General features: G+C 37.2%; 1 protein-coding gene across 1 annotated transcript; it reads right to left on the reverse strand.

Annotated features, from left to right (window-relative positions):
* Positions 1 to 947: 947 nt before the first annotated feature.
* Positions 948 to 19,767, reverse strand: slc5a8.1.L (solute carrier family 5 member 8, gene 1 L homeolog; the record flags this gene model as incomplete). The annotated part of the gene is given in 15 exon segments (NM_001090985.1): positions 948 to 1,861; positions 2,379 to 2,473; positions 3,470 to 3,573; positions 3,693 to 3,898; positions 5,839 to 5,925; positions 7,293 to 7,360; positions 9,083 to 9,195; positions 9,440 to 9,528; positions 10,873 to 11,002; positions 12,701 to 12,841; positions 13,543 to 13,697; positions 14,712 to 14,779; positions 15,123 to 15,174; positions 17,945 to 18,010; positions 19,111 to 19,767. Coding segments are annotated over 15 exon segments (1,869 nt in total). The 3' UTR covers positions 948 to 1,717.
* Between the last annotated feature and the right edge of the window lie 1,479 nt (positions 19,768 to 21,246).

Below are 21,246 nucleotides of genomic sequence, written 5' to 3' on the forward strand. Positions count from 1 at the left end.
TTCCGGTTAATTAATTTGCCAAATATTATACAGGTATGGGATCTGTTATACAGAAACCCATGATCCAAAAAAGCTCCAAATAATGGGAAGACTCCATTTTATCCAAATAGTCCAAATTTTAAAAAGATCATTTGCTTTTTCTTTGTAGTAATAAAATGGTATCTAAGACATGATTACTCCTTACTGGAAGCAAAACCAGCCGATTGGGTTTATTTAATGTTTAAATGATTTTCTAGTAGACTTAAGGTATGAAGATCCAAATTAAGGAAAGATTCTTTATCCGGAAACCCCAGGTCCCAAGCATTGTGGATAACAAGTCCCATACCTGTATGTTGGTTTTATAAAGAGATGATGTTTTCCTCTGACCACAGGCTGTACCCCTGCTCCACTGGGCCCTCTTCTATTGAGGGACACAGACCACCATCTGGATTGCCCTTATGCAAACCTAGTAGAACGAGAAAAACTCTGACACTCGAGGCAAGTGAAATCCAGGGTTTCCCCTTGCTTTTATTTCTTGTGCAGACGTGCAACATTTCGGGGTGACCCCCTTTATCAAGCTTTATGCTTGATAAAGGGGGTCACCCCGAAACGTTGCACGTCTGCACAAGAAATAAAAGCAAGGGGAAACCCTGCATTTCACTTGCCTTGAGTGCCAGAGTTTTTCTCGTTCTACTATATATTGGGGGTTGCCGTACCTCTACCCTGTGCACCAGGCGTTCTCTGTGAAGTTATTAGAGTGTGCTCTGCTTCACCTTGTTCCTTATGCAAACCTGCCATTGGTTGGTTTATTTCATGGAAAGAAAATTCGCAAACACTGGCCTTTAAGGTGCACCATTTGTATCAAAAATCCCACTATTTTAGGGGAAATGTACCCCCGGAGCTCCCCCAAGTAATATTATATATAACTAGAAAAAGAGCATTAAGAAACAGGAAATTACTACTGGGAATAAAGATTTAAAACACACTTTATTTATTTAAACCATAAAAAACACACATACATGTTTAACATATTTGTATAACAGCAATGAATTGGGTGAGAAGTAGGGAATTTAAAGGCAATTTAGTTGGTTTATTTTATACAAGAGTTGTTTGCTCTATTTTGTTTTCTAAGCTCTTAGGCTAAAATATAATTTCTGGATTATATGTAATAACCATTGCAGTACAAATGACATATGATACATATACAATTTACCCTTGAGCAAGTCCAAAGTTGCTATTAAGGGTACATTAAGCTCCCATTTAATTTTTCAAGGTTAAAAGGGATGAAATTAAGTAAAATCAACTTTCAGTATGGTGTAGACAACAGATACAATTCTGTAAACATTTTTTATTTTTGTGGTTTTCGTATGCAACTCTTAGGCTTGAGTTTCTGCTTGAAAAAGTTTGGTCCACCACCTAACCCTCAGAATAAATACTTGGCCAGCCCAAACCTGCCCGACCAGCGGGTACATATAATTAATTGGGACATCAACTTCAAAACAATAGATGGAGCAAATAATAGCATTTAGTGATGGTTTACATCCTCTTTAGTGTAATTGCCATGCACAGCTTGCTTTGTCTGAATCTTATAAACCTGCAGTTCTGAATCAAATAAACTTGTAATACAATCTATACATAGGAAGAACAGGTGCAAATATCTGAAATATCAAGCTCCAGCTTGATGATAACCACCCTTTATGTTTCCCCTTAATTAAACAGTACAGAATATTGACAGATATTAAGCCGTAATTCCATTTGTTTTCTCTCCCTTTTCCGTAGAGGTCATTTCCATATTATTGAATGCGGGGTTATCTGTGCCTTGCTCCATATCATTATCTGTTCTGCGTGCCTTCCAGTTCAACACTTCAACTTTTTCTTCCTGCTAAAAAAAAAGAATATGTATAAAAATAGGCTTTATTATAAACAGCTGGGCAAAGAATACAAAGAGAACCAAATGTGGGATATCATAATAAAGTTAGGCTTTATTATAAACAGCTGGGCAAAGAATACAAAGAGAACCAAATGTGGGATAATAGTGCTATATATCATAATAAAGTTAGGCTTTATTATAAACAGCTGGGCAAAGAATACAAAGAGAACCAAATGTGGGATAATAGTGCTATCCAAATATGATACGTCATACAAAGAAATCTATGCAGCCTCTGAACAGACCTGCCCATGGATTGTTGCATTTGCCTCCATTTGGGAAAGCCTGCATTATATATTCTTATTGCACATGTAGGTCTGCAGGCTAGTGTAATGAGTGACAGAATTACTGAGATTATAAATGTATACGCTGATAGATCCTGGTATTCCTTTAGGGAAAATCATAAGGTCATTTTTAAGGAACTCTGCTTTAACAATATACACAACAGTTGCACTGGCAATAGTAGACTTACCCCTTTCTCCTTGCAAGGAGAGAACAGAACATTTAAGTAGGAAAAGTCTTCAGATGTTAAGAGGAATTCACGGTTTACATTTTGCTTTAACCCTCCTGCAAAAAAAAAAATTCAAACTTTTACAGCTGGAACTTCACTAAGTGCCAAGTTAAAGTGATTCATTGTAACGCCTGCTTCACAAACCTAATTATATCACTGAAGGCACACCTTAGCATAGGTGGAAGGATTATGTCAACGTCAGAGCAAGGAATATTGCAGAACTGCATGTTCCAGCATGAAGAAGGCATAGCATTATGGGGAGTTTCAAGTCTGCAACATCTGGGGGGGGGTTAGTGATCAAAGGTTGAGTTGATTTTGCATGATAAATTTGAGTTTTCAAGGGTATTTTCAAAACTTTTTTGGGTTGAAAAAAAACTTAAATTTTTCAAGATTTATTAAACCCCGAAGCTGGAAATAGCTGGAATCTGAAAATACTCCAGCTAAAACCTCATGTAGAAGACAATGGCAGAGGTCCCGCTAAACCATTTGAAGATGTTAATAGCCTTCATCATTCTTTGATGGGTTTCACTCGAAAACTTTGAGCGATTCAAGTTTTATTTCGCCAAAAACTATATTAATTCAACATTTCTGTTTTTTCACCCCAAATTCACTGATTCGAGTTTATTTCCATTTGTTTTTTCCCTTAAATTAGAAAACTTTGTGAGTTCATTCGAGGTATAAAAAAAATCTCCCAAACCTCTAAAACTAGACCTTTGATAAATAACCCCCCTGGAGTCACAAACTGTGTTACTGTTAAAGCAGAATGGGGCAGTGACGTAACTAGAGGGGGGCGGGCCCTGGCGCGGGACGCAGCGCATTAGCTGCCGGGGGGCCCTGAGGGGGTGTGGGCCCTGGCCCAATCGCACCCCCTGCTCCCCCGGTAGTTACGCCACTGGGATGGGGGATGCATGGCACTTGAGAGTCCTGTACCTACATTTGTCAAAGGAGTCTAAAGTGCAAAGTTCCTTTTATCACTTTATTCTGCACCACAAACTTAAACTTTTCATCAATCGAATGGGAATTATCACACTGGTAATAAAAGCATATCATACCTGAAAGCAAGCTGACTATCACACCAACTAAAACTGCAACTATTGTCCCAATAGTACTGAAATACAGATATGATAGCGAGTACCAGCTATCAGCAAGTTCTGGCCTGCAAAGAAAAATAACAATATGAATCATTCCAATGAAATGCAAGTAAAAGGTGTAGATTTATGAAAAGAACACACACAAATCTGGCAATCTGTGGATTCTGATTTGTAACTAACACACCTGCTGCTGACTTGTGTTTCAGGAATTAAGGTTGTCATCATGGGCATCACAGTGGAAGTCCAGTTGCTTTCAATGCTTGTGAAATTGCAGCCCTCTAGTGAAAGAGGTTTGGGTAAGCTGCTGGATGGAGAGGGGGCATAAATCTGGGATCCAATGCCAACCCACAGAGAAATTGCAAAGCCAGACAGGAGACCAATTACAGCACCCTGAAATCACAACATAACATTTCTTTATCAAAACTAGTGTTAATTCTCAATAACAAATGATTGCCCAGTACAGGTGTGGGACCTGTTATCCAGAATGCTCGGGACCTGGGGTTTTCCGGATAACAGATCTTTCCGTAATTTGGGTCTTCATGCCTTAAATCTACTAGAAATTCATTTAAACATTAAATAACCCCAATAGGCTGGTTTTGCTTCCAAAAAGCATTAATGATATCTTAGTTTGGATAAAGTACAAGCTACTGTTTTATTATTATGGAGAAAAAGGAAATCTTTTTCAAAAATGTGGATTATTTGGATAAAATGGAGTCTATTGGAGACAGCCATTCCGTAATTCAGAGCTTTCTGGATATCGGGTTTCCGGATAAGGGATCCTATACGTGTATATCAAATTGTTACATCAAAGTGTGAAAAAATCTCAACTCATTTAAAATCTTTCATATAAAGACATGTGACACATCTCCCCAGCCAATATTTAGAAGATTAGATAGTCTCCCACTATTTCAGATGCTAAATATGCCCTTCAATCTTCAAACCAGTATATTGTGTGGAATTTGCTCAATAAACAGTAAAAAGCTGGCTGCTGCCTAGGCAAATGGCACAAGATTATTTTATCGATTTTTTCTTCATAACTGACTTGTTCACACACTGTAATTAGTCAGGACAGGGCCAGCATTGTTTTTCACTTTAAGATGCAATTCACCTTTGATATTACAATTAGGGGCAGATTTATCAAGGGTCGAAGTGAATTCAAGGGAATTTTTGCAGTTAAAAAATTTGAAATTCGAAGGTTTTGTTTGGATACTTCGACTTCGATTCAAAGTAAAAGTACTGTCTCTTTAAAAAAACTTTGACTTCAATACTTCGCCAAATTCAATCTGCCGAAGTGCAGACCTTCTAGAGCAGTTTTCTAAGGTTTTTTTAAGTCGAAGAAAAATCGTTCGATCGATGGATAAAATACTTCGAATCGTACGATTCAAAGGATTTCATCATTCGATCAAACGATTTTACTTCGACCGCAAAACGGTCAAATTCGGTGAAAAAAACTTTAACGTCGATATTCGAAGTCGAAGTAAAGCCATTCAATGGTTGAATTTCGAAGTATTTATCACTTCGAAATTCGACCCTTGATAAATCTGCCCCTAAGTGATGAATGAGATTTTTTGCTGAGTTTCACCGGAAAATGACGCCCATAGACTCTAATGGGTGAAAAAAAAATTGTTGTGAAATTTGTCACACGTCAAATAAAAATGTTGTCACCCATAGACTAATGCATTTCGGGGAATTTTCAATGTTTCACAAATTTTCGTCAAAGTGAAACGGGTCAGATTCATAATCACTAATTACAATTGGTTTTTATCTTTTTTAGTTTTGCTTTTTATTGCCTTTCTATTTTGAAATCTAAAATGCCATGCACAAATTTGCCCATAAGCAGAGAAAACTGTTTGCTCAGTGGACTATAGCAACCTAGGCTGCCAAAATGCGATGGCTCTGGTACCTGTGGGCCCAGAGCAAAGATCCCGTTGGTGGTTTCCCACTGTAATACTCAAGCAAGTAAACTTCAATATAACACGGTAGGCAATGAAGAAATGGCTTGTTTTTACTGAAGTGATATGATCCCCAGGTGTAAATTACAAATATTAGTGCAAAGGCTTAAAAGTTGAAGCTAACCAGTGGAAAGGTGGGTTCCAGGGGCACATGTACCAGACCTACAGTAAGTAAGTCTGGTACTGTACATGTAAGCCATACTGATATATGGCAGGTGCTCACAAACAAAAAAACCTCATCATGCCTCAATGTATTCACTGGCCTAAATAAAAAAACTTTATACCATAAACTCTAATGTTTGCAGCAACTCCTATTAACCTTTAGGTCACAAGTAAATGATAAGAATTAAATCGACATTATATTAATACAGTACTCACTAGTGAATTTACAAACGGGAAGAGGATCCCCAGTGAAAACAGGCCCAGCAATGGACCCCCAACCATGCCAAAAATAGAGAGAGCTGCCTGTAGGAAGAAAAAACAAGATTATAGGATGTTACCTACACGGGTTGGGTGCGGTGTATTGCAAAACTTGGCATATCATTTATATTTATATTGAGGTCATTTTGAGTATTAGGTCACCCCTACATTCTATATCTATCTGGGGCTAGGAAACTGCACCAAATCACCCTCTTTATGCATGAAAAGCACTTGGCACATTTTTTTTTTTTTGCAGAGTATTATTACTCAGACCCCTACCTGTTACTTGTACAAAACTGCATGGGTCCTTTCAAGCTAAATGAGGAGTGATAGGAAGAATTTTGTCTCTGATCCAAATTGACCCATGTTACATGACCCATAAGCTAATATCACATGCAACAGTTCTCTGCTAGTGGATTTACAGGGGAATGTAATAAAAATCGTTAACGGAAAAACTATTTGCAATGCGAAAAGTTATGCCTTTGCGCGAACAAATTTTGCTTTGTGCGAATTTAATATAGCTTTTGCGAGCCCGGAAACTGTTTAGCGACCACTTCCGACAGTGAAAGACCGTTTGCGAATCTTATAGTTTGCGCCAATGCGCAGTCAATGTAATAAAACTTCTTACTGAAAAAGTCGTTATGTTTGCTCCAAAAGATTACGACACCTTCAAGCACTTCTTATGAGTGCGCAATTAAAATTCGCAATGCGCAATTAAAATTCGCAATGCAATAACAGTTTAAGGAACAAAATTACATTGCGAGATGTGGATTTTTAGTCTTATTGGTGCGAATTGTTTTGCTCTTTGCGACTTTTATTACATTCCCCTGTTAGACTCCTATGAATGTGACAATGTAACCAAAGGAATGGATCTTTGCTCAATTTGCCTACCCATGTGCTGGGCCAAATTGTGCAAATCTGATTGCTGGGCCCTGGGATTATACTATGAGCTTACAAGGACCTGATGGGAAAGACCTCATTAGTGTGCACATGCATTCCTCGTCCAGTAGTATTTTGAAACTTGCCTGTCAGATATTGGTTGGGCAGTCGTCAGGAGCCCCCCCCCCCATGTCATGTCTTGTAGGCTGTGGGGCTGTGGTTATCCATGCGTATATAATAATCTTGTTTATTGTTATATATCAAGTATATAGCAATGAGCATATCAGTTTAAAGGAGATTTTCAACTTTCTCTCAATTGTGCGTATGTTATAGAGAATCTTATTCTTGCACAAAATGAATACACTATGGTTTGATACACACATATCCAAGTGTTGCTGGTCTTTTTTGAATATATATATATATATATATATATATATATATATATATATATATATATTCATATAAATGAGTACATTAAGCCTTATTAAGCAAATAACAGTTGAAGAACAAATCTAATCAAAGCAAACCCTTACCTGTAACAAGCCACCCATCAGAGATGCTAGACCAGCCATTCCAATGCATATTGCCCCATATAGAAGACCTGGGAAAAGTAAAAGAAATGGAACAGCTTTTTTTACACAGAAATTAACTGTTATATATTTATGGTGGATTTGTTTATTATTAACAGTAAAAACAAGACAAAAGCCTATTAAGTTATTGCTCCTTCCTACGTTCATCCGTTTAACTGACCAAAGAGTGGAGAGGTAGAACTTAGTCCATAAAATCCATCAATAATAAGGGGTAGGAAATGTCAAGAAGTATTCAAGTTGTTGATGTGGTTTCAGAGTTTAGCTGACAATATACCACCCAAGTGGACCTGGGAGGAGATGACCATGTCTACTACAACGCAAATCTTCATCCAGTGAGGTTTTGCAACCTTTTGAGCTCTGTACATCATACATCAGCAAGTGCAGATAAACAGACTACTTTGACTTCAGCCTAAAGAACACCTGTCACTGCTTATAAATAGGCCCGTTTATCAATATTCCCATTTTAGTGGTTTTTAAGGTTTTTGAAAACACAAATTATGTCATTTTCACAAATTTCCTGTCATTTATTAAAACAGATCTGAAAAGATCGGAGCGTGGCACGCATTGACTTCTATGGGACATGGACTACTTTTTCCATGTTTTAATCTGTCTGGTTTTGTGAATTATTTACTACACAAATATAAGTATATTAGATGTTACACATGGGGGAAGAAATTAGAGCTCACCACAGAACTCGCCCACTTTCTATTCATTCCTGTGGGATTTGTAGAAATGTATTAACAAATAGTGAACTATAGGGGCAGATTTATCAAGGGCCAAATTGAAAATCCGGAATTTCGAGGTTTTTTTTATAGCCAAAACTGATGAATTTGACTAGGGAATTGTTAAAATTCGATTCTAGTTTTTTTAAAAATTTGAATTTTTTGAGATTTATCATACTCTGGCCTTTAAGAGCTCGAATTCGACTATTCGCCACTTAAAACCTGCCAAATTGCTGTTTTAGTCAATGGGAGACGTCCTGGGATCTATTTAGGGTTGTTTGCAGTCTTCCTGCTTTTTAAAACTTCTATTCGAATTTGATTCGAATTTTTGGGTTGATTCACCCGAGTGGTCGAATTTCGAGTTCATGGGAGTTTTTATAAACTTACATGAATTCGAAATCTGACCCTTGATAAATTTGCCGCTTAAAGTGGACCTGTCACCCAGACAAAGTCCTTTTCACATTAAACATGAAATCCAATTTTTTTTCTATTAAAGTATTCATAGCTGTTGTAAACTCATTTAAACTCAAATATTGAGGCAGGGCAGGCAATTACTTTCACTTTCCATTCAGCACTTCCTAGATGTCACATTCCCCCAGTTCTCTTTACCATTTAATTGTGTAGCCAGGGCATGGGGATGGACATCAGGTCCCCCATTCTGGTGCACAAACAAGATTCTGAGATGATACAAGGCTTGCCTTAATAACAGTGTCCACAAAATGGCTCCTGCCTGCTTGTTATAATTATTAATTCCCAGACTGATGGAAACAAGATTCAAATAATTTATATAGTGTAATTAAAGCTCATATTGCTTGACTAACGTAATAAAATAGGATTTGGAATAATTTTTTGGGTGACGGGTCCCCTTTAATGTCACACATTGATAAATACGCTTCTATAGGGATGAATAGAAAGTGAGTGAGATTTTCTGTGGTAAGCTCTGATTTTACAATTTGATAAATCTGTCCCTTAATCTCTCAAAATATGAAATGAAGAATGAATAAATCGTACTTGTTCCTTTGGAGATCCAAGACATCTTTTTTTCACTGAGGGATCTGATGTAAGGCTTTATAAGGTCTTCCACTGTTACAGCAGCCAAAGCGTTTATACTGGAGGAAACCGTACTGATGGGAAGGAATACAAATGTCACTGTAATAAACGTCACTGTTCGGCGAATATGATAACTGTAAATTATACGTAGCCAAAATGCAGTCCACATAAGCAAATGAGACAAATTTCTACAAATGTAGAAAATGTCACCCAAAACATTGATGTATTTCTAGAGGGTTTTGCTGTATGCAGAAATTGCCTCTAGTCTTGTCTCTTTTGTTCTAGTATTCCCCACATGTGATGAAGTATAATACTTACCTTAATGTCCCACTGTAAGCACATGAAACAAAGAGTCCTGGGAGTCCTGGGTAATCCCGCAGAATATCCAAAGCCAGGTAGGGCATCAGCTAAATGTATGATAATATTACATTGTTAGTACAGTTCTAGCACATCTTCTGATCCAATTTCCTAGTCTGGAAAGGCATCACTATTGTGTCATCATTTTATATTTTAATGTTAATATACACACAGCATATTATTACTGCCGTCACCAGTAGCATCTTTTCTCCCCCTGAGCTGCTGTGTTTGAAAAACATTAGAAAATTCAGGAGAAATTAACAGCCAATTATCATATAGCATTTGTTATTCAGTTGTAGGTATGTAGGAAACTACTTGGTTCTGTTACAAGACCTGGAGAAAATGTTGCCAATGTTTTGCATTGCTCCTATATCTGTCCTGAGCTCTCTGATTGGCTTACAATACAGCTGTACATATGCAAACTTTTTATATTTATATTTATCTTTCCATCTATGAGAAACACATGTTTGTTGTGTTCAAAGCAAATTCAAACATTACACTGTTCCGTTTGCTGGTTGAATGCTTTATGGTGATGGTATGGTTTTATGGTTTATGGAGTTAACTCCAGCCTCATGCAATGCAAGTCGTACCCAACAATCTAAATAAACTTAACTGCATGCCAATCATACCAGCTTGGAACACGCCCAGATTTATTGGTTATCTTCCTCATCCACTTATACAGACAATGTCCAAAAAGGAGGGGGAACCAGTAATTTTGATTGGCAGATTATGTTATTGGCCAGTATGTACCCATCTTAAGCATAGTAGGGGATCTATTATCTGAAATGCTTTGGGCCTGGGGTTTTTCAGATAAGGGATCTTTCTGTTATTAGGATCACTATACCTGAATCTTCTATTAAACATTGAAACATTAAATACATTATTGTTTTGCCACCCATATCGAATCATGCAGTTTAGTTAGGATTAAATACACAGTTCTATTTTATTATTACAGGGAAAAAATAAAATAAATACAATTAAAATGATATGATAAAAGTGAACACTATGGGAGATGGCCTTCCTGTAGGGGCGCTGCTTCAGTCGGCAATACACTGCACATTACCAGTGGTCAAATACAAGAGTCCTCTGCACTCAACCCATTATCAATATATTTAAGACAGCGACATTTGTGCATACTGCTACTGAAAAATGCCTTACTGCACATTTCCAGAGATTGCAAAAAGACATTCCTGGTTACCTTGAGAGAATAAATTCTGATTATTAAACTGCCAATTTGGCTTTTCTAGTGCAGAAACTGCAGGGGGACGAACCCTCTCCTTGCCCCTCTATGCTGCTAAATATGTGGGCATGGAGGGTAAACAGCCTTAGGAAGGTAGTCTCAGGGTGATCCCATACCTGTATAATAATTTGACAGTTAATTTGCATATTCTCACCTGGTCTGGGGCAGACACAAACTTGGCAGTCCAGGGATCACAGTCTTTATATATTGAATACATGGCCAATCCACTCAATACAGCACAAGCCAGGATTGCCCAAAGTCCAACAAGATTCACATACAAAGACCTAGATGGACAGGGAAAGATATCAACCATAAATAAATATCCCTTCCATTCCCATGTTTAGAAATTTATAAACATTTTTAAAGAGAAATTACTTGCTTTCCCCCAGTTTACTTCATTGCATCGCTACTATCTAGGCAAGATGTGGAGCTAATCTGAAATCTGGTGCCAAGTAAGATCTATTTCTAAGACAATGCACCTGCAATATGTTTAACTATCACTGGGACAAAAGTTCTCTGTATTCTGCAAATCTCAGGACTGGAAGAGATTTCAGTTTATTTTATATAAAAATTAGAGCAGATACAGTATATATCTATAGCAGCTTTTCCACTAATAGGAATGTCGTCATTTTCTTTTTTTTCTGCATATGAGAAAATTCCTTGGGACACACAGCCAATAAACATGACATGAACTGTAATGTTTCAAAAGAACAGGGTGTGCGATTATATACGCAAGGCAACTTAAATACATTTGCATTATGACGTCAGCAAGCTTTTAGAATCTTACTTAATTGCTTAAAGGGATACTGTCATGGGAAAAAAATATTTTTTCAAAATGAATCAGTTAATAGTGCTGCTCCAGCAGAATTCTGCACTGAAATCCATTTCTCAAAAGAGCAAACTGATTTTTTTATATTCAATTTTGAAATCTGACATGGGGCTAGACATTTTGTCAATTACCCAGCTGCCCCATGTCATGTGACTTGTGCCTGCACTTCAGGAGAGAAATGCTTTCTGGCAGGCTGCTGTTTTTCCTTCTCAATGTAACTGAATGTGTCTCAGTGGGACATGGGTTTTACTATTGAGTGTTGTTCTTAGATCTACCAGGCAGCTGTTATCTTGTGTTAGGGAGCTGTTATCTGGTTACCTTCCCATTGTTCTTTTGTTTGGCTGCTGGGGGGGGGGAAGTTAGGGGGGTGATATCACTCCAACTTGCAGTACAGCAGTAAAGAGTGATTGAGTTTATCAGAGCACAAGTCAAATGACTTGGGGCAGCTGGGAAATTGACAAAATGTCTAGCCCCATGTCAGATTTCAAAATTGAATATGAAAAAATCTGTTTGCTCTTTTGAGAAATGGATTTCAGTGCAGAATTCTGCTGGAGCAGCACTATTAACTGATTCATTTTGAAAAATTTCAATTTTTTCCCATGACAGTATCCCTTTAAGGATATTTATGTACCTGCTTTGTTTTAGTGCTTTTCTCAGATCCATTACTGACCACTTTTGAAAGGCCCCTAAACACTGAGAATCTTTAATGCTGCAGATATACTGGGCCAACAAATCCCCGCAGCCCCCTCTAAGTATACCTGTCCTAGTGTTTGCTCTATTTGCACTCTTTTATAAATCCCCTAAAAAGGGTCTCATTTTTTAATAAATATATCCTGTAGAGAAAATAGTTAATATTAAAAAAGGAACATATGTAGATGCACATCAATGCTTGTACATGCACTTACATTTTGTCCATCCTGGTGCACTAATGTTCACTACACTCTTTGGTACACAGTAAAACACACCCGATCTTAGCATTCATAATGGAAAAACTGTACAACTATCTCATCTCTTGCAAAGGAATCATTTACATGTATAAATGTACTTTTGGCGGGCTCTATCTTTCTTCCACTTCAGAAACTGAGGCTATTGAGAATGAGAACACAGTGCCCTGCATCCATGAGCATTTCAGAAGCAGTGGGTTGACACTTACATTTTAGCTTGGAACCTGGTTTTACAAGCAATATATCTCTGAACTTGAGCTTGGTTTACTCCATAGATTCCGGTCCAAGTAAATGTTCCTCCAACTACAATTGTCCAAAAGGTATGTCTTTTCAGAGGGTTAGGATCAAAACTGGACAAAAAAAAAATGTTTAAATATAAAAGTAGCTTGTTTTTTATTGAAAACATAAAAACAACTTTTACTGGTAGAGGTACATATCTATATGTTTTATTAGAAAGATCCCAAGGTAGAAAGCCAATGGTTCACAAACTGTTGGACTTTCCCCTAGAATGGCCCAGTACATGGGAGAAGACTGAAGGCGTGGTATAACGGTAAGATGTGAGGGGAATGTTTATTTACTACCTTAGAGAGCATACAGTCATGTGCAGTGTCAGTGTAAGCAATACATCAGCCCTTTGTATTCTCATTGCTTTTCCATGGCCATATTTTCTGTATAGGCACAGTGACTCATGCCTGGGGCGGTAGATTTAGGGGGATGAGGGGAAGGTAGCACTCGACTGGCATAAGTGCAGACTGTACTGTGCATATGCCAGTCAGAAAGGGGCATTTGGAGGACTGTTACCTAGGGCAACATGGGGCCCAAATACACCAAGCCCTACTTTATTTGGTAATCTATTCAGTCCTTCCCAACCATCCAACAAAATGAAGGACACCTACAACTTTAAATAAAGTGTGAAAATGTATTCTCTTAACTGGGAGCTTTAATTCCAATGTAAACGTGGAATTGTTTTTAATCATTTTAACATTTAATCCCCCAAATCAAAATGTGTTACTCATTTAACACACATAAGGAAAAAAAGTCAGCCACTTACTCCCAAAAATTTAATCTATCTCCGTAGTAAGAATCATTCAAAATAGGACCAATGCCACCCTGAACCACAACCGCTCTTATGATGACAGAAGTAAAACCAGCCACCATGATTCCAACTTGGAACACATCTGTCCAAACCACAGCTTTCAGGCCTCCCTACAAAAGAATAACAAACAGAACTGAGAGAGAGAAAAATATACATCTGCTTTCGGTTCTACAATGTCAGTTGTATCACTTTAAAGTTACTATAGTTTTGTTCTTTTGTTTTGTATTTGCCATATGATAATTTTAAGAGAAATGTGTAAGTGTGATATTTGTTCCCCCTCCTACTGTCTATTAATTGTACATGGTGAGCTCACACCAGGATCTTCCATATCATACGGGAGGGCTACCCCTTTGTCAGCCTTTCAGAGCATAAAAATATATATATTTATATTCTTCCCTTTATTAGAAGCCAATACAAATATTATGTTTATTTGGCAGACATTGCATAGGTAAGCTTCATTATACACACAGTCCTCTCTTTGTTTCTGGTTTATATTTGTCATGGGTAAATAAAACTGTTTTGGATTTTGTGAGAACAAAACTACCTGTGTTTTCAGGTTACAGTTCCTCATGTACTATATGTCCAACATCTCAGTATGTAACTATTCTCTTCCCAAACTTCAGGGCAGATTGTATGCAACCATTTTGCATGCACCAGGTACACAAAGCACCCACTAATAATTCTGCACCCAAGCCATTGGTTTCTATATGTGCTGAGCCAAAGGAGCATGGACGGTTTTGATAATGCTGTACTGTCTGTCCAACCTCTTCAAGTTGGAAAGAATGCCCAGTGTAGTAATAAACACCAACCAACCAGCAGTTGGCAGCAAAAGATTAAAAGTAAATGTCTGATTGGTCTGTATGAGTTACAAGACCTGTGAAAACTTGAACACATAGACACCTGAAACTTAAAAAAATATTTGCTTCTATTCTATTTTTAAGCTGATTGCAGGTTTTAGTTTCTCTAAGGTTTTGTAATACATATAAAGCTATTATTGGCTATACTGTGATTTATTGCAGTGCCCAACAACACAATGGGATAGCTTTGTCATTTAAGAACTGTTGGGGATGACACTGCTTAGAAATGGAAAGCTTAAAGTCAGGATAAAATAAATAATTACTTACCATTGTGCAGTAGAAGGTACAAACCACTCCTGTGGCAACAACAGCACCCCACAGGTCAAACCCAGTCACTATATAGGGAGAAATAAAAAGTAATGAGTCTAGTGGAATCTAAATAGCTGCTCATTAGGGCAGCACTGATAAACTGATGCTGCTTTCAAAGAACACTTTTTTTTTGCTTATTATAAAATTTCCGCCACTAGCTGATTATTCCCACTACATTTTCTGCATTGCAAAAATACATCTTTTTAGACACTATCATTTTTTTCAGTATGAATAATTTAATGTGCATAGTTGCATAGTCTACAGCATTGAATGGTGTGTTTTTTACAAGAAGTACTTGTTCACTGGTAAATACTCGACATTGATCATAACGGCTGGGGCATTATGTTTCTCTGTAGAATGGTTTCTTACCTTGATTTAAAGCCAAAGCAGGGGCATAAATAACAATTCCAGTGTACAAGACCTAGGAAAGGAAATACACACTTTATACACAATATCTGGGGTTAATAGGAATTGTATTTCAATTATAGTAATTAAAGTGGTAGTTCACCTTTAGGGCAATGGTGTTTTGCACAATTACGCATTTTAAGTATTTTACTTGCAGTGATTCTCATTACCTGCAATGGCATGACATGCGCCATTCTGAGTTAAAGTTTAATATGATGTAGAGTGATAATCTGAGACACTTTGCTTTGGTTTTCATTTTTTATTATTTGTAGTTATCGAGTTATTTAGCAGCTCTCCGGTTTACAAATCTGGTTGCTAGGGTCCAAATTACCCTAGCACCCATACATCGATTTGAATAAGAGACTGGAATATGTAAAGGAAAGGGCTTGAACAGATAGACGAGTAATAAAAAGTAGCAATAACAACAAATGTGTAGCCTTACAGAGCATTTACTTTTTTTTTCAAGTGACCCCCCATTTGAAAGCTGGAAAAAGTCAGAAGAAGAAGGCAAATAATTCAAAAACTATAAAATATCAATATTTGAAAGTTGCTTAGAATTAGCCATTCTATAACACACTAAGGGGCACATTTACTAAGCTCGAGTGAAGGATTCGAATGAAAAAAACTTTGAATTTCGAAGCATTTTTTTGGGTACTTCGAACATCGAATAGGCTACTACGACCTTCGACGCGAACGATTCGTAGTAAAAATCGTTCGACTATTCGACCATTCAATGATCGAAGTACTGTCTCTTTAAAAAAAATTTCGACTTCATACTTCGCCACTTTAAACTTACCGAGGTGCAATGCTAGCCTATGGGGACCTTCCCCAGCACTTTTCTAAGTTTTTTTTGATTGAATAAAAATCGTTCGATCGATCGATTAAAATCGTTTGAATCGTTTGATTTAAAGGATTTTATCGTTCGATCGAACGATTTTAATTAGATCGATCAAAGTATTTGAGCTAAAATCATTCGAATTTGATATTCGAATTCGAAGGATTTTACTTCGGGGGTTCAATTCGAGGGTGTATTAACCCTCGAAATTCGACCCTTGATAAATGTGCCTCCCCAAGTTCACTTAAAGATGAATTACCCCTTTAGCTTTTAGTATCTTTTCCATGATCTTTTCTCAATTTTCAGTTGGTCTTATTTTTATAGTTTTCTGACTATTTGCCTTTCTCTTCAGCCTCTTTACAGCTTTCAAATGGGGGTCACTGGCCCACCCAGCCACAAAACTATTGCTCTGTGATGTTACAATGTTATTGTTACTTTTTTTTTAATTATCTTTCTGTTCAGGCCCTCTCCAATTCATATTTCAGTCTCTTGTTCAAACCACTGCTGATTACTATGGGTAAATTGGACCCTGGCAACAACATACTAAAATTCAAAACTGAAGAGCTGCTAAACAAGCAGCTAAACAATTGAAAAACGAAAAAAAATGTAGACCGAGTTCAAATAGTCTCAAAATATCACATAATGCAGCTAGTGTAGGACACCTGTAATGATTAAATATGACAAATATAGCTGGCAGTTTGCGCAAGTCTTCATGTTAGGGGACACAGGTCTGCACTGAGGAATGTGTGGTTGATGAGTTTGCTAACAATGAAAACTGAATAGATTAATTGTTTATTCACAGATTGTTAATAGAGAACCTTTCATAGCAGATTATCGTAGGAAAGTACAACCAAAACAGCACCTTAAATGCACCAAGCTTTAAGACAGGATAAACAATCTGAATTACGTTACTGCATTGTCTAATCCTGGTACTGTAAAATGGACAGAAATCACATGTATGTGCCCATCACACATATAAAAACTCAATTTAGAGTTAAATAACTACCTAGATTTTCATTACTAAACATGCAGCCACTTCTGATATGCAACTTTCTGTTAACTGACCTTCAAATCTAAATATCAGTAACAGATTCATTACTTGTTGCCCAGCACACTAGACCTGGCCTGGTGGAGAACTGACATCTAGGGGCAGATTTATCAAGGGTCAAAGTGAATTCGAGGGAATTTTCGAAAGTTAAAAAATTCGAAGTAATTTTTTGGATACTTCGACCATCGAATAGGATACTACGACTTCGAATTTACTTAGACTTCGATTCGAAGTAAAAATCGTTCGAATATTCGACCATTCGATAATCGAATTACTGTCTCTTTAAAAAAAAACTTCGACTTCAATACTTCTCCAAATTAAACCTGCTAAATTGCTATGTTAGCCTATGGGGACCTTCTACAAACTTTTTCCAAGTCTGTACACATCGAATAAAAATCCTTCGATCGATCACTGAAATCCTTCGAATCGTTTGATCGTAGGATTGCCAAACTCGTTGAAAAAACTTCGAATTCGATATTCGAATTCAAAGTTTTGCAATTCGATGGTCGAATTTCGAAGTTTTTTGTACTTCGAAATTCGACCCTTGATAAATCTGCCCCGTACTGTTGTATTAAGAATCAGAACCATTGAATTGAAAAGGACAAAAAAATGCTGCTTTCAATCGCAATTACATTTAAGAATAATTTTTTTTTGATAAATGTATTTAGGAATGTTGCCTAGAATTACAATGTCTTTCACATAAAAAAAATGTACATACATTTGATCTTATTTCTACATTGTTCTTTCAAATAAACAAAGAATAAGTAACTCATCTTATTCATAACTGCATACGTGTTGTTATTATACATGTTATTAAACATGGCTCAATAAAATGCTTCATTCATACTTTTGTTTTAATAAGAATCCTATGATTACAGTGAAATGGGGAACAATAAGACATACCGTTTGTATGATGAAAAGTATAGTGCCGAGGAGCCGGACAAACTTATTAAAGCGGAGTTCAAGGTACTGAAAATGAAAAGACAAAATGATTTTAGTATTTATTCTGCTTTTACACCCATGGCAGGATTAATTAAATGTGAGATGCTACTGATGAGTTTCATTGTGGAATTTAGCAGAGTTTATTCTGTAACACCCTGCATGGAGCCGTCTTGTCTATGATGTGACTTGTAGCTATTATAGAACTACAACTACCAGTATCCCTTGAAAGCTCCATCTTTCTTTTGTCCTTTTGATGTAGCATGGAGAGAACATGTAAATATTTGCTCACACACAACATTTGAAAATACAATAATCTAAGCAAGCTTTTTGCTCAATAGCTATGCCATGTCAATATCTATGCTATGTAGCTGACTTCTTGAATCGACTAGAAAAGGGCTCCACTTCAGGGGACGAGTTGGGGAGCAACACAAGCATAAACAAAATAAGTGCTATGATTGTCCATTTGGTAGCCCTTATGTGGACTTTCAATCTACAGGAGGCTCCGTTTGGCAGTGCACCTAGTTTTTATACAACCGAAACTTGCCTCCAAGCCATAAATTCAAAAATAAGCACCTGCTTTGAGGCCACAGGGAGCAACCTCCAAGGGCTTGGTGAGCAACATGTTACTCACAAACCACTGGTCTAGACAATAGAATTTAGACATAAATACAAGCCCATTGAATACTGAAAGCTTATTTTAGCTTGTTACAAGTTGGTGCATACATGTTGCTGGTACGGCACAGAAGTAGTTAGGAGGTTATAGATTAGGTGGTTAAATACCATACTGCAACCTCCTTCCATCCATCCATACTGCCTTACCTACTGAATACATGAGGGCTTTTCATTGAGGAACTGAATTCTGGAAGTTAAAGTTCAGCAACTGGAAGTTAAAGTTCAGCAACAAATATTGGACTAATTAGCACATGTACCACTAAGTACAATTTTATGAAGTGTATCAGATGAATTTGAGCATTTATCTTTAGACAAACCTTCCCCTCAATGCAAGTCATATGTTTAATCAATATCAATATCTACGTATATATATAAACAATATAAATAATATATATATATATACAATTATATGTGTGTGCATGGTAGTGCAGCCTCAGTTAGTAAGAGATAATTACCTCGTAAGTACTAGTGATTCCTAGTCTGTAGAACACCGGCAGGAAGACTTCGGAGCTGATTATCACCACTATGGTATATGAAAAGGCAAATATGATGAACATGGCTCCAAAGCGGTATACTTCTGCTGGGGTACCCAGCACGGTTACTGCAGACATGAAGCTGGCAGTTAGGGATAGGGCCACTGGCACAGCAGTCATGCTTCTCCCACCCATCAGGAAATCTTTAGAGGTCTTCTGTCCACCCCCAGCAAAAGCATAATAGATTCCAATCACTGCTGAGATCAGCAGCATCAGAGCAAACACCAGGTAGTCCCAAACTGTGAAGGAACCAATATTCCCGGGTGTAACCATAGTGGAAAAAAAAAATTGTTTCTCTTTTAGATCAAAAGTGCCCAGAAGGGATCTGCTTACATATAGGGAAAGGGGCAGGTACTAGAATCCAAGGGCAGTTACTGTATATACAGATGAGAGGTTAGAGGGTGCAGCTAAAAGTGGGAGCAAGTAGTAAACTCCAGGGGCAGATAACTAGAGCTGAAAGGCAAGGACAGACAGTATGCTATAGCAACAGAAAAAAAATGTATCTGAAGGGGCAATAACTTTAGTTGCATGGATTGTTACAAGCTTAGGAGTTGGAAAGAGGAGAGCAGAAAAGGAAGAGAAGAAAGGAATGAGAAGAGGGATTGTGAAATGGTGGGGAAGGAATGACTGAGCCAAAAGGAGGGTTAATAAAGAAACCAAGCTGAGAAGGCGGGATCAGCAGGTGAGAACTGTCATTGTCCTGGAATCCCCTCCCAGAACAGATAAGACACTTTTCCTCCAGGTCTTAAACATAGATATTCTCCTACTAGGTAAATAGCAGGGGATTGTGAACACTATCCACATAAGGCACACAGCACAGGTTGCAATACAAAATTACAATTATGGAAATAAAAAGCCCAAACTGATCAGCACAATTACCACTGGAGGAATTTGAATTGTGGGGCTATGAAATGTTGTCACTTGCCCACTATTTTACCATCCTGGCAAATAAAATGACTTTGGGTACCTATGTTATTAATAAGAAGAAGAAGATGAAATAACTTAACAGAAAGGCTGAGTTTCTTTAAATAAAATGTGGCAACTGCGAGTGTATGCTGACTGGTTGATCTAGACCCCATTAATGCTCTTATTGAGACGACAGTGTTTCCTTAAATGTTTAATCTACACCAAAGACAACATGCTCAACTGTGTGCTATGATTAATATGGGAAATATGTCTCATTCATCCAGGTCATGCTACTGTATATCTATAGTAATAAGTCAAATCAACTGGTTTGCTGTATTTTTAAGAAAGCCAGTCGGATGACTAGCAAAACGTCTTCAAGGAAAAAGAAAATACAGCAAGTCCAGTTGATTTGACTATAGATATTCATATGAGAATTTGTTTGGGTTTTAATAATGTCCTTTCTGGAGACACTAGGCCTGGTATTAGCATTTTTAATCATAAAACTGACAAGAACAGCATCATGGAAATCACAAAAAAATCATATCTGTAAATGCAGGGCATGTCGACGCAAATTGGGTTTTTAAAAATTACACCAATAAAAATAAACCATGTAAATTAGCAGAAGGATAATGACACACTGGTGATTTCTCATCAGTAACTACTCAACATGCAGAGATAGGTGGCCAAAACCTAACAATGATCCCCATTGATGTCCAACCTGCCAGCTCCTAGACAGTGTCCACCAAAAGAATATCATTACTAGTCCTTTTAGCCCTGGAGTACTGGAAAGCAGATATTAATAGATTCACTTAGTTGTGTGTGCAAGGAAATCATAAGGGATGCATCAACAGGTGAATTATATCCTGCTATTTCTTGGGGCTAGACATCTAAAGGTCCAGTTTCAATATAGGTCATCTTCATAAGGGTTTGGGTGGTCTTAAACCTGGACACATTTGAAAGAGTGAACATTATGATAAAAAATTTACTGCTTTTTTATTCCTATTGGATTTTAGAAGCATATTTATCAATGGGTGAAGTTGGAGTGCAATATTTGATAAATATGCTTCTAAAATTCCCATAGGAATTAAAGATCAGTACTTTTTTCATCATAATGTTCACTCTTTCATGAATGAATAGAAAGTAGATGAATTG

This window comes from Xenopus laevis, chromosome 3L (genome assembly GCF_017654675.1).
Source record: "Xenopus laevis strain J_2021 chromosome 3L, Xenopus_laevis_v10.1, whole genome shotgun sequence".
NCBI lineage: Eukaryota > Metazoa > Chordata > Amphibia > Anura > Pipidae > Xenopus > Xenopus laevis.